At 39.4% G+C, this 14,624-nt stretch overlaps 1 protein-coding gene across 1 annotated transcript in view; it reads right to left on the reverse strand.

Annotated features, from left to right (window-relative positions):
* LOC126481124 (uncharacterized) overlaps window positions 1-6,540 on the reverse strand; it is a 102,302-nt gene extending 95,762 nt beyond the window's left edge. Inside the window, exon 1 of the mRNA XM_050104661.1 lies at window positions 6,416-6,540. Within this exon, the coding sequence (XP_049960618.1) occupies window positions 6,416-6,444 (29 nt within the window). The 5' untranslated portion in view covers window positions 6,445-6,540. The remainder of the gene's footprint in view (window positions 1-6,415) is intronic.
* Window positions 6,541-14,624: the final 8,084 nt, after the last annotated feature.

The raw sequence follows: 14,624 nt of genomic DNA on the forward strand, positions 1-14,624 counted from the left end.
GAACTGGGAAATAAAAATCAAGGGGAGGGAGGAGGCAGAAGACTCCACCCCACTCATTGAGCATAAGAAGGATACAATGGCTGCAAGCTATGTTGTAGGTCTTATGGAGAGTAAAAAAAAAATTGCAACGTCTACCAAACAGTGGTTTCCAATCAAAGCAGATCTATCAGAGACTGTCCCACCCGAAAGCTGCACTGGTAAGGAGATAAAAGGTCCCTAGATTCAAGGACCCAAAGGAGCATGTGAGGCACCATCCATCCTAGTAACTTGCAGGGGACATTGGTCAGGTTGACTGGTCGGTAACTATCAAGGGACAAAGGTTCCTTGCCAGGCTTAAGGACAGGAACTACAACACTGTGTCCATTGAAAGTGGAAAATGCCTTTGAGCCAAAAACAGTTAAAACACCTGGAGGAGATATTGTAGTTGTGGAGGATTGAGGTGTTGAAGCAATTGGTTTTGGATGGAATCAAGGCCAGGAGCTGAATCATGAGAAGAGTGGGCCAGAAGAAGCTCCCATTCAGTAAAAGGTTCATTGTATGATTCCATCTGACAAGAGGTAAAACATAAGCAATAAGCTTCAGTCCACTGTTTCCGGAGCAGGAAGGTGGCTGGATAGGAAACTTATGCCATCACTAAATAGTTCATGAGGTGTTCCACGAGAAAAGATGATCTGTATAAAGCCCACTTGGAAGGGCAAGGCCCAAAATGGAAGACTGTTGCCAGCACAAATGAAACCCAGTGGGGTGACCTGATCGGGAGGTGGGAAGGGAAAGAAAGAATGGGAAGTGGTCACCATCACAAAGGTCATCATGTGACGACCAGTGTAAAAAAGGAAGAAGGGGAAGGGAAGAGAGCGAAAGATCAATGGCAGAGAAAGTGTCATATGCAGCACTAAAATCGCTAAGAAGGTGCAGGTCATGGTCCGCAAGAAATTAGCCAATGAGGAGACCCCAACTTGACAAAAAAAACATTGCCCCGCACAGGGTGATGGGAATGAAAATCCCTACGAGAAAGAAGGGAGGGAGGAGTTGCTGAAGAAGGGCAGTTAGGGCAGCAGGTGTAGGTGACCTGTGAGAGGGACAGAGATTGAAAACCGTGACAGCAGAGTCCAAGTGGACCCAGACGCAACAGATGACTGGAGAATGACATGCTGCAGCATAAAAGGCAAAAAGGTCAACCACTCAACTACAAACGAAGAACCTCCACCTGGAAAGTGTTGATAGAAGTACCAACACAACTTGTTACCATAAAATACACTATTTTGGTATCCACATCACAATTAAAGTCGCTGGTGTAGGTGTAGCCTGAGGGATCACTCACACTAGAATGAGTGATAAAACCCAGCTGCACGGATAAAACTTAAAACTGAGTCAGCTATAGAGGCATCGTCACCTAGAATTAAAGGAAGTGCAGCTGGTAAATTAAAGGACTGCTGCAAGGGGGCTAAAAGGGGGCAGTCCATCAGAAGATGGAACACTGTCAACCCTGCATCACAGCGACACTTGCACGGATTCTCATGGCGAAGGAGATAGCTGTGGGTCAACCGCGTATGTCCAATTCGGAGACAGCAGAGAACAACTGAGTCCCTAAGCGTGCTCCTCAAGGGTGAGTTCCATATGGCCGTGGACGACTTTACCATGTGGAGCTTATTTGGCGTGTTCAAGACAGACCATTCAGAGCTCCAGACATCGCGGACCCTGCGATGTAGGGCTGACCGGAGGTCACTTTTCACGAGACCAAGCAAAGGAGGGGGACACTTCTTCGGTCAGGGAGGAGGAGCAACACCCGGAGCTAATGGCATAGGAACTGCAGGGGAGGAGGAGAGAAGAAGGGGACAGGACTGGGATAAAGAAGAGGGAGGAGAGGCAAAGGATATAACAGAGGCAAAAGCACAAGTCATCGACACCGGGTGAAGTTGATCATATTTCTGACAAGCCTCAGTACATGTCAGGCAGTCTAGTGAGAACTAAGAGACATTCGTGACAAGCAACACACACGGGTGTCAAAAGACAGGGGCTCCTCCCATGGAAAGAGGTCCACATTCACCAAAAAGGGTCCACTGTACATTGGGAGGACATACGCCTGAAACGCAGGCACTGAAAGCACTTCATGGGCGGCAGGACGCACAGCTTCACATCACACTGATAATGCACAACCTTGACATTCTACTGGATGTTATCTCCCTCAAAAGCCATAGTAAATGCCCCAGTATCAGTGCAATTATTCTTACAAACTTCCTACATATGCAGAACAAAAAGAATGCCCCACCATTACAGATTAGCCCAGTGTTCCTCATCAGTGTGAAGGATGAGGTCTCTAAGAAAAATCATTCCTTGAACCATATTGAAGGACTTGTGAGGAGTAATAGACACCTGGACTTCACCAAGATGAGTACGAGCATGAAGGGCGGCAGAAGTTCTGATCAATAGTGAAACTGACTGCATCTTGTCTTTGATATTTTCCACAAAAAAAAATGGCTTTGTGGCAGTGAGCATGTCCCCACCCATCCTAGTGCAGACCAGATAGCAGGGAAAGTGTTTCACCCCAAATTGGCGAGGCTCACCCTCCACCAGTATGTAGCCAGGAAGCGAAGGTGAAAGGGTCAGAAGAAGCCTCAACATTCTATGATCCATAACCAAGCGAAGAAATGGCCATAGAAAAATCCCAATTTTTTTTGTGTTTGATGTATGTTTCATACTCAAAGCATCCATCCTTATGTCACCTACTCCAGTCAGGGGCTATCCCGACAGGCGTCATAGAGAGAGAGAGAGAGAGAGAGAGAGAGAGAGAGAGAGAGAGAGAGAGAGAGAGAGAGAGAGAGAGAGAGAGAGAGTGCGAGAGAGGGGGGGAGGCAGGGGGGAGGGGAGCAACAGGACATGGGAGTGTTTGGGGGAGTGGGGGGTGACAGGAAAGTTAGTGGGGGGTGGGAGTGAGGAAGGAAATGCAGCCTGGGAAAGAAGAATGGACTGCAATAGCTTGGGTTTCCATGTCTGCCACACAAACTCCCAAAAGAACTATGAGCCCTCTGGGGGCCACATTTTAAGTTACACATATATAAATAAAGACCAATTGCCATATTATGAAAGATCAGCTGAGATTGGCTTGACTGATTTTGATGATGTTTTTGTTGTCAGGACAAGGTTGGTATGAAAGATAATATTTTGAAAATCAGCTGGAAGAATCAAAAATTAAAATCAATTGCGAAAGATCATAGCTTGGTAATAATTCAACCAATTTGGGCGATTTTTTTGTCGTGTTCATAATTGTGACAGTAATGGTATTTTGGCATGGAAAAAAAAAGCGTTCAGTCTGACAGTTCTGCTGTCGGAATTTTATAACAAAAAAATCACTTTTTACAGGTACGTATATAATATACAAACACATGAGTAATACATAAATGGGAAATTTGTTACAAATTGTTGCACAACACTAATGAACATTCAGACATATGCTGTATATTTTGGTAATATGTCTAATACCTTCACATGTATCAGTACCAGAGAAGGAAAGTTGCTACTCACTATATAACGGAGATGCTGAGTTGCGACGGGCACAACAAAAAGATTCCCACAAGCAACTTGCACACAAGTCTGCAGTCTCAGAGAGCTGAAACTACACTCACTGCTGACAAAGGCCTTAATGGCCAAAAGCTATTATTGTGTGAATCTTTTTGTTGTGTCTATCGTGACTCAGCATCTCCATGTATGGTGAGTAGCAACTTTCCTTCTCTGGTATTGTTACATTCCGTCCTGGATTTTCCATTGTTTGACCTTCACATGTATGTAATATATAACTAGGGGAAGCATAGTTACCATAAATCTCAAAAATTTCCTCACTGATTTACATCCAATTTTTACATGATACTATAATGAACATTCGGATGAACACACACTATATATTTTTACAATATATTACATATATAAATATATATAATATATAAAGGGGAAACTTTGTTACCAAAAATTTCTAAAACATCTCGACGGATTTAATTCAAATTTTTATGTGATGCTCCACTGAACACAGAGGAAAGTAGATGTAGTTGGGGGTGGAGAGGAGAGGGGAGGAGGTGGTGGTAGTCACAAAAGAGAGAGAGAGAGAGAGAGAGAGAGAGAGAGAGAGAGAGAGAGAGAGCAATTGTGAAGTATCTCTGGGTTCGCAAGTTACAATATAGGCCTATGTAGTGAGCCTTTCATTTCTATTCTATTTAATTCCCTGTTCTAAGATGTAACATGATTACAAGAATGACTTTCCCAACAGTGTAAGTCATGGATAAAAAGTTCTTTTTGCCATTGACAACAACATTATAGTCACTGATAAAACTTCAGAACTCCTATTAGAGAATGCAAATGAAACCTCAAGGATGTTTACAACTGGGCAGTAGGCTATGCAATAAATTAACACTCAACATAAAACTAACACTATGGACTTCACCAGAAAGAGAGGAAGTAAGTTCGCAATTTTAAGCATAGATGATAAACCTATAGATTGTTTGCTACACTAATTTTTTAGCAATGAGCATAGAATGTCAGCTGACATTGAGTTACAGAGATACTGGCGAAAATGTCATTCTCATGCTATTCTCTTAGGGTGCTAGCAGCAGTTTGTAACAGCTAATGTCTTGTGGTAACATTCACTTCTTAGCTATAGGAGTGCTTCTTTTCTGGTGATCGAAGGTGTAAAATATGGACACAGTTTTTAAACTGCACAAAAGATCACAAATATAATGGAATAGTAGTCAGGCTTACTGTAAAGAGCTAGTTATGAAATTGGGCATCATTATTGCACCAAGTAATTACATATACCAATCAGTGTTGCACCTCAGGGAAAATATTAATACATTCTGCACTAACAGTGGTACCCATATTAATGGAACACGAGTTCGTAGTTCATTTACATAGCGGAAAAAACCTCAAATCAGCATTTTATTTCAGGGGAAAAATTTTTTACAATAAATTTCCAGATGAAGCGAAAAGATTACTAACAGCCATTTGTTTAAAAAGGCAGCTAAAATGTTCTTCAGAACTAATGCATCTTACAAAAAAATATTGCTTAGAGGACCCAGACTAGTAGTTAGTAACGGAAAGGGATAACTGCAGCACCTTGTCACATATCAGTTCTTGTCTATGGTACGCTGCTTTCTCAACGATCATGTGCAAAGATTTACTACGCATGATAGTAATGTCCATTGGCTTTCCTTCCCCCTCCAGACAGATATTAGCATATAGTTGAATGGAGTCCAGAATTGAGTCGGGCACAGCAGTATCTTCTCAGTCCAGGAGTCATCAGAGGGCACCTTACTGTGAGCAGCAGAGAAGGGTGGAACTATCGTTTACATAGCAAGTGACTACAAATTGTATGTTAAGTCAGCACATGGCCTCAGTGTGTGGGCAGTTACATTTTACATAGCAAGTTACATGAAACTTGTTTTGTGTAAATGAAGAAACATTCATTAGAGATTAATGAACAAGGTAGTGCAGCTGTTAGGGCACTGGCCTTATATTCACCAGGATGTAGTTGCTCTGTCCAGTTATCCCAATTTCGTTTTTTTCATTGGTAAGGCAAATGCTGGGATGGTTCCTTAACCAAGGCCACAGCCAACTACCTGTCCTATCCACGCAGACTACTTGCCCTGCCAACAAAGCATGTTACGAATGCAGTGTATATTTTGGTCCACTGACTGGCACTGTATTACTCTGACAAATCCTGTATCATTTTGGGTGGCTAATATTTTCACCAGGCTACACACTCATTCTGAAATTTGATACCTGCAGTTTAATGGCTCATTTGTTACTAGTCATTAGGCTGTGGGCAAGCACACCACATATTGTGTGGTAGATTGTTTGTAATTGATCTAATTGACTACAAAGCAGCTTATGCATAACACACTGGAATAGTCAATTTATAAGTATACAAGTGGCATCAATTGGTAGGCGCGCTTATTTGCATTTAGCTAGTACACTGCATAAATATAAATATTCTTCAGTGCGGTAGAAGCAATGAACCTGTAAACAGGACTACAAAGATTTTCCATATGTTTTGACTCCGGTAATTTTTTTTCTTTCTTAGCAATACCTTAACCTTGCATCTGATGTGTCCTCTACACTTTCAAATTAGAAGTAGCATTCAAAATGACGGATAAGAAGGTGTTGAAAGTCTCACTTCCACATTTCTGGATTGTTAGCGTATTGTCAAAAGTATATAACGATCTATCAAGATTTGGCTTACTCCAATTATGTCAGTGAGAAGAATCTGTTAAACCAGAATCTCTCAATTTTCACGGCTTATTTGCAGGAACAGATTTCAAATGCTGTAATTTTGAAAACAGTATTTATAGATCACTCAAAAAATCAAGTACTCTAATGTCCTGGAAATTTAACAACAATATATTTATGGCTAACTTCTCCTTTTGCTTACCGCATCGCCTCTTTAGATTTTAGAGACATGACGTTTACACAAAACTACACCCATACAAAATTTGAAGTTCGTAACTGGACGTGGGAAAAAGGGGAGCGATTCTGATTGGCTGGACGTAACTGATTGCCATTGGTCAATGTAGTGTCTCGATGGTGTTTCCAGAAGCGTGATTTACTGGCACGTGCATTCGACCTCTCACTTGCACAAAGCCAGATTTTCAGTCATTAATTACCTGTACATTTTCCACCACTGTTTGCGAGAGTCAATACACAAGTGGAAACACCATACTTGCAGGTTGCCATGCCAATTCCGCGAAACTTATGAAAGTTAAAAGTATTGCTGCCTGGTTGTCATGCGTTAATGTGCTACTGCACCCTGCAAATAACACACTAAAATTGTACTATTTCTCTTCGAAAGCGAGACGAAAATCGCACTAAAATTACGCCATTTCTCTTTGAATGTGAGCTTGAAACCGCACGAAAACCACACCATTATTTCTCGAATGAGCGCTAGTATGAAAATAAAATATACGAAAACATGTTTTGAAGTGCCCCTCACGCTGCGATCAACTCAGAGCAGGGAAGCCATTCCGGCATTACGAGTGTTATGTTGCTTAGAGCACCATATCAGACTTTTTATCTTTTTAATTCCGTGTAGCGTATTCTGCAAATGTAGAGTATGACGGATTTTTGAAGAAAAGTTGTCGTAAGGCGCTGTCGCCATGTGGTCCAGTGCACTGACCAGCAATTCGTCGACTCAGGTTCCCTCTTGTTTTATTTTATTCATCGCAAAGTTAAACTCTCATAACATTTAAATATATTTGAACACTACAGTTAATATACTGAAATTAATATATTCAGTTTAGTTACAATAGCTGCCTTTCTAAGTCAAATGGTTGGATAGTGGTAAAAAACGAAATATAGGAGTATTTTAGTACGAATGTGTTTTTGTAGATGATCTGCAAACAGACCCTTTTCCATTAGATATTTGGAGAAGAATGTAAGATTTCAAGTGTTAGGTAGATCTACTTCAAATGTAAATCTAACAACAGGCAGGAGGGTGAAGAGGCTCACCGACTTCAATTATGTAACACTGAAAATTTCGAAATATTTGCAAAATAGTTTGGACAACTTCTTAAGTGGCCAGAACCATTCCATAAGCTCAAATTCTCAAACCCACGTGAAAACCTAGAAGAAGATTCACTGCCAGCTAGTAAGGAAATTGAAGAGGTTCTTGACACCTTATAAAGCTACTGGTGAAGACTCTGTTCAACAGAATTTTTGAAGTGGTCTCTACCAGAAACAAAAAATAAGCTAAACTTAATCTTTGAGAGAACCTGAAAACAGAAAAACTTCCAGTAAAGGGAAGGTGGTCTTGATACAACCAGTACATAAGAAAAGCAATAAACAAGATGTTAAATACTACACAGGCATTACTTTACAGCATGTTGTGTATAACGTATTTTTCCAACTTTATACTGAACAGAGTAGAAACAACACTGTGGAGCAATTTATGTGAATATCAAAGTGGTTTTACAGCAGACCATATTGTGAAAAAATATATAATCCGACATGAATCATTGGTGACAGATTAAGTCAAAAGATGTTTGTTGGTTTCCAGAAGGCCACTGACTCTGTTGACAGAAACTTTTTGATGCCCCTTTCAGGTTACCAGAATATTTTGCCTGCATGAGTGGTAAGAAAATGTAAAGCTCTCTCTAAAGATTTACACATAGAATATGAGGAATTTATGACCAACAGTTCACGTAATGAAGGGATAGCTCTGACTGGCAATTTGTCAGCACAGTTTCGATTCCTGCTGCTTCCATAATTTTTTTACATTTTATTTTATTTCTCCTGGTGATTAACGATTAATTACAAAACTTAAATGTATTTAAACAGTTTGTTAAAAGCGACAGTTGCATTCCATTCCGAGCCACCAGAAATGGCAGTCACGTGTGCATGAGGTGTGATTGCTTCCAAGAACGTGTGTGTGTTTTCTTTTCTGAAGAAGTCTTTGGTTGATAGCTAAATGTTTTACAGTCTTTTCGTTCTGCCTATCTGCAATTCGACACGTCATCTTTACAGACAGTATCAATCTATCCATTTTCTTATATTGCTTATATTCCAACCTGGAATTTCTATTGTTTCAATTTCATACGTTCAATTTAGCTACGATTACCACCCCTGTAAGTCAAAAGGCTATAGGCCATCACATCATGGCACAATGGCAAAATTTTGCATGGGCTGCCATTGCTCCAGTCACCATAGTCTGAAGCAGGCAATTGTCCCTAGGTAGTATCCAGTCTGTGATTAGTTTCAATTCTATGTATGGAAAAAATTGGTGGGAGAGGTAGGCACTCGCATTTTACTCTGCACATTACATATTTGTGGGTATCTGCGCCAATGTTCGGCTTCCTACAGGTTTGCAGCACAAGTTCAATAATGTTTCACTGTGGCTGGATTTGAGCAACAAACAGAAAAACGGTTAGAGATTGGACAATAATTGAGGGCCCATGTGCTCATGTGTATGCAGAGAGTGGGAGAACTTTGAAGGATACAGAAAGAAGTATTTTCTTCTCTGAATCAGTGCTGACAGCACACATTTGCGATATTTACTGCTTACTGTCTTCAACTGTACTACACATTGACACATCACAAACGCTGAATGCTCCAATTTAAAGAAAGGCAGAAGGGGCCACAGCTTAGTGAACAAGCTAGTTATCTGTCGTTGGTCCATTCAATCACGATAAAGTATACCCCAAAACACACCTTTTCAAGAACACGTCAGTATAATCTTGCGTCGAAATATACAGTGAGACACAATGATTTTCAATTTGTCCAATAAATTGAACATTACAAATTTTGTAATCAGCAATTAGGAAAGCAGGAAATTCACACTTAATAAAATACAGATGAATTTCTTTATAGCGGTTTACCCATTCTTTAAAAAATAATTAGCAGCAGGCTAATATGAGCTGTGAGCTTGAATTTTTACACAAGATTGTTCATAGTCGGATATGAGTCTTAAGCTATTTTCCACGTTTCAGTCTGATAACCTCGTACACATATTGCATTTCTTTTCTTTATGAGAGCAAAAAACTGTTCTCACTTATATGTGCTTTCGAAAAGATCTTCAGTTAAATAAGATTTATAAAATACGAGTAGGTGAATTTCTTTAAATTCATACTATATAGCAAAGTCTTCTTGAAATTCAGTAAGCTCCATTTGAAGATTTTGTCACCTTTTCTACATCGTATTTTCTTGGGTTGGTAAGTATAGCAAGAGTGCTGCTGCATTCCTGAACTCACAAAATACTGTGGCAAATTGCATTAATAATAAATTCAGTTCCTCAGTGTAAATAACATAATCAACATCTAATATTTTACCCATCTGCAGCAACTGTAGTTGTATTTGTTGAAATAATCAGAAACCAGCTGCACATTGCAACTGTACATATGCTGCTAGTTGCAATTCTTTCATGGGTCATATTTGCGACCTGTGTATATTCCAGTACTAGTTGTTTCACTGTGATAGAAATCTTCAACTATGCTAATGCTTCCATTCCTCTATATTTACTTTCTGACACTTTAAATTGGCAATCGACAGCTAAATTTTTTGTAAACCACATCTTACAATGCCATTTTGTCTGTTGACAGTGTAATGTTATGTGAGCCTCACTGCCCTTTTCTTAACGAATTTGTGCCTAATTTTATTCTGAGAAGCCCAGTAATGTATGTAAATACTGTAAATAAAAAAAAGTACTTGAAGTGAAGTGAAGAGCACCCAGACAGCAAGAAACTCTTTAGTGCGCAATCCCTGCAACAATAGTAGTTGTGAATCTTTGAGCACAGACTCTAAAAAAAAAGACAATCGGTTTATTAAAAAAAGAGGACTGTTAATATGTATCTTGTGGAAAGAGGACACGATGATAGGCCGTCGCTCAGAAGGTATTGTTACATTTAATGTAAATTGCTATTTCAGTGATAATACTGAGTAAAGTATGTGTATGAGTTGCCAAACATTAATGTATACAAATTTTCTGGAAGTGAAGAAAAGAAATATCTTCTGTTTGGAAAAGGAATCTACAGAATTGTAACTGTACAAAGTTCACTAAAATAGAGGAAAGGAAATGCATTCTCTAAAGTTTTCATTCTCTAAAGCTACGAAAACTTGGGCTCAAAGCTATCCAAAATATGGCCAAGTAACCAACAGAGTCGTACTTTAAATCTTAAAGAATAATAATTTCCTCCAAATAGTATGTCACCAACTGATGCAGAAGCTGATGATTTAAGGAGGCAGTAACTAAAATTCAGGTACCAGTTACGACTTAAAGTAAAGTCGCAATCAAAAATAAATCTATCTCTCTCCAAACACTGTTCTGACAGTGACATACAACGAACAGGTGAAACAGGTTACTTACCAGACAGAGACGAAATTACAAGAAAAGCGGCAGAATCCACCAATTTGAGAAATCCTTATTGACTTCAGATACATATTCGCGATGAGACCTGGAATAACTCGAGACTTTCAATACAGAATGGAGGTTATAGCTCATCTCACTTTCTGTCACACCATCTATTCGGTATCAGTTTCGAGAAGGGAGGCTGTAAAACTTTAAATTAGAAAAATGTTGTCTTGGAAGCTGATTGAACCATCCGATTCACCGTATAGTAGCCCCTTGCTAAATATACCCAAGACAGATAATATTGTGTGATTATTTCTTGATGCTAAGAATATAAACAAAATTATTGTACCAGTCAGAACTCTTCCTGAAGCCATAGACAAACACCTACAGAAATTTTACAATGTGGGATATCTGACCAGCATTGACCTAAAAATGTCATATTGCCAGGTGCAACTACATAAATAATCAATAATGTATACTGCATTCAACTTTAAACAATTTTCTTAGCAATTCCTAGTTATGACCTGTGGATTGAACGTTAGTTCAGGTGTATTCATATCAACTTTGGATCATGTGTTAAGAGCTGACTTAGTTGATCAAGTTAGCATTTACGATGTCGATCTCCTCACTGCCACAAAAACTTGGGAAGAGCATCTTCACCTTATACAGAGTATATTTCACAAATTCAGAGAATTTGGAGTGACTGCAAATCTTCAAAAGTCCCGTTGCCCGATCACATTATTTTGCCCTCTGGAATAAAACCTGATCCACAAAAGATTAGTGCCATTACAAATTTTCCAAGACTTCCTATCAAAAGGCAGCATAAAGGATTCCGTGGCATGTGCTTTTTTTTCGAAATTTTTAATAGTACACCTTTGTTATCATTGCTAAAGAAAAGTGTCCATTGGAACTAGGCTGACGATTGTCAACAAGCTTTTGATTAAATCAAGAATGCTTTGGTACATAGTCCCATCTTACATCATTCTGATATGAACAAGGAATTTTGTATCGCTTCAGATGCCTCTTGCCAGGGCATTGGTTCAGTCTTGTTTCAACTCGAGGAAAGGAATGAACAAAAAGAAATCCAAATTATCAGTTCTGCAAGCAGAGTCCTCACTGAACCAGAACGATCTTACTCTGTGACAGAATTGGAAGCTCTTTCTATTGTTTGGGCTTTCAAGCGTTTTAATTATTATATATATGAATGCAAGGTAAAAGTATTTTCTGATCATCAAGCTTTAAGTTTTCTATTGTCATGCAAACTACTTCACCCTCGATTGACACAATGATGTCTATCTCCTCAGGAGTACAACTTCGAAATTGTGCATATAAAGGGCAAAGACAATATAATAGCTGACACCTTATCGAGAATGCCTGAAGGATCTTCTAATACCAATGAATTAATGGGGCAATTTCCAACTACTCATGACGGATCCAATGCATCAGAAGTACTTTTTGCAGCTATACAAACAAATAGTGCCACTCCAAGATACCGATCCTAAGTGGAAGGCAGTAAAGCAACTCATAACAGTTAATCCTCAACATTGTCTGTGCCAATTTTACAAATTATTTAATAATGTGCTATTTCATCGCACATCATCACAAAAGGAGAGTTGGTTAGTTTGTATTCCAAGAGAATATGAAGAGCATTTATTATGTCATACCCATATTGCATGGGGTCACTTTGGTCCTGAAAAGTGTAAGCACAAGATGGCACAATATTGTTATGTTCCAAGTCTTCATGCTAAAATACACAAGCTACTGCGAAACTGCATGATTTGTCACAAGGACAAACCCTATAATTTATCCAATGTGTTACCTTTGAATCCAATTTTAACCATGAAACCCTTAGAGATTGTAGTAATTGATTTTGTCGGTCCGTATCTTCGTGAACATAGAGGCTTACAGTATGTTGCTTGTACGAGGGCGGTTCAGAAAGTAACCTCCGATTGGTCACAGTGCGGGTTGTGGGGGGAGTAGCGACGCCATCTGTGCGTTCACGCACTCAACAGGTCAGTCGGCATCAAGCCGTGGTCGAGTGAACGTCGTACCTGCGCTAGTTTAGTTTTTGTGGCAGTTTGAAATGTGTGCTGCAATAGAAAACCCCGCCAAATGTGAAGTGCGTGCTGTCATAAGGTTTTTTACAGCCAAAGGATATTCTGCAGCAGCTATTCATCGTGAGCTTTGTGCCGTGTACGGACCAAGAGTTATGAGTGAAGGAGTTGTCCGTGAATGGGTACGTTTATTTAAAAGTGGACGAGAAAACGTTCATGATGAAGAGAGGAGTGGTAGACCATCATTGGTGACTGACGAACTCGTTCAGACAGCTGATGCAAAAGTTCGTGAAAATCGACGTTTCTCAATGTCGGAGTTGTCTACTGGTTTTCCACAGATTTCTAAGACTCTCTTGTACGAGATAGTGACAGCAAGATTGGGTTACCGTAAGTACTGTGCACGATGGGTGCCCAAAATTCTTACCGACCACCACAAAACTCAAAGAATGGCCTCTGCATTAGACTTTCTGTCATGTTATGAGGACGAAGGAGAACCATTGTTAAACAGAATCGTGACCGGTGACGAAACCTCGATTAAGTACGTGAACCCTGAGACAAAAGAACAATCAAAGATGTGGGCACATTCAAATTCGCCTACCAAACCAAGAAAACCCTCGCAAGATTTTTCTGCCAGAAAACTGATGGCAACGGTGTTTTGGGATGCCAAAGGGGTGTTGTTGGTTGAATTCATGGAACGTGGTACGACCATTAATCAAGACGTGTACTGTGAAACAATATATATTAAAATATTTTTATTTAACTTGGTGTATTTTTTTAAATCAACCGGAGGTTACTTTCTGAACGGCCCTCGTATTATTGATCTCTTCACAAAACATGTAAGACTATATGCAATGAAAACAGCAAACACCAAGCAACTTATTAAGTATATAGAAAGTGACTACTTTCCAAGATTTGGTATTCCTCAGAAAATGTTGGCAGATAATGGCCCCAACGTCGTTAGTAAACTTTGGAGATTTTTTAAGCAACAACAACGTACAACAGATCTTGATCTCGAAGTTTAGGCCACAAAACCACCCACCAGAACGAGTTTTTAAAGAGCTGAACAGATTTAAAAGAACATACATATCTAACCATCACACAAAATGGGTCGATTACATTTCACCCTTTGAAGAAATTTTTAATCACTTACCACATATTTCGACAGGATTTACTTGAGTTAATGATGCAGCGACTGGAAAGTAGTGAATGGACAACTCCAATTCCCAAAATCCCTAATCAAGAACCTGATTTGGAGACCAAAGTAAGACAGGGATTACATAATCTCACCACACAAGCACAACTCTGAAACAAAGCATTTGATTCTAAGATCAAGAAAGTAGTAGAATACAAACAAGGTGAAAGAATTCTAATATGAACGCATTTTAAGCCATCTCTTTTACACAAATGAAACAAGAAATGGAGAGAACTTTTTCAAGGCCCATACATTATATTCAGAAAACAGCATACAGGATGTTATCTCATCCCCGATCCCATTACTGGTCGCATCAAAGGCCTTTACTATCATGCTGACCTCAAAAAGTGTCGCTGCTCAAATTAAAATCTATACAACACACATACACTGAATATATTTACCAGAAGCAGAAGCCTCACTGCCCTTTTCTTAACGAATTTCTACCTAATTCTGTTCTGAGAAGCTCAGTAATGTATGTAAATACCATAAATGTAAATTTGATTCGAAAAGTACTTGAAGTGAAGTGAAGTGCACCTGGACAGCAAGAAACTCTTTA

The sequence above is a fragment of the Schistocerca serialis genome, chromosome 5, assembly GCF_023864345.2.
Source record: "Schistocerca serialis cubense isolate TAMUIC-IGC-003099 chromosome 5, iqSchSeri2.2, whole genome shotgun sequence".
Classification (NCBI taxonomy): domain Eukaryota; kingdom Metazoa; phylum Arthropoda; class Insecta; order Orthoptera; family Acrididae; genus Schistocerca; species Schistocerca serialis.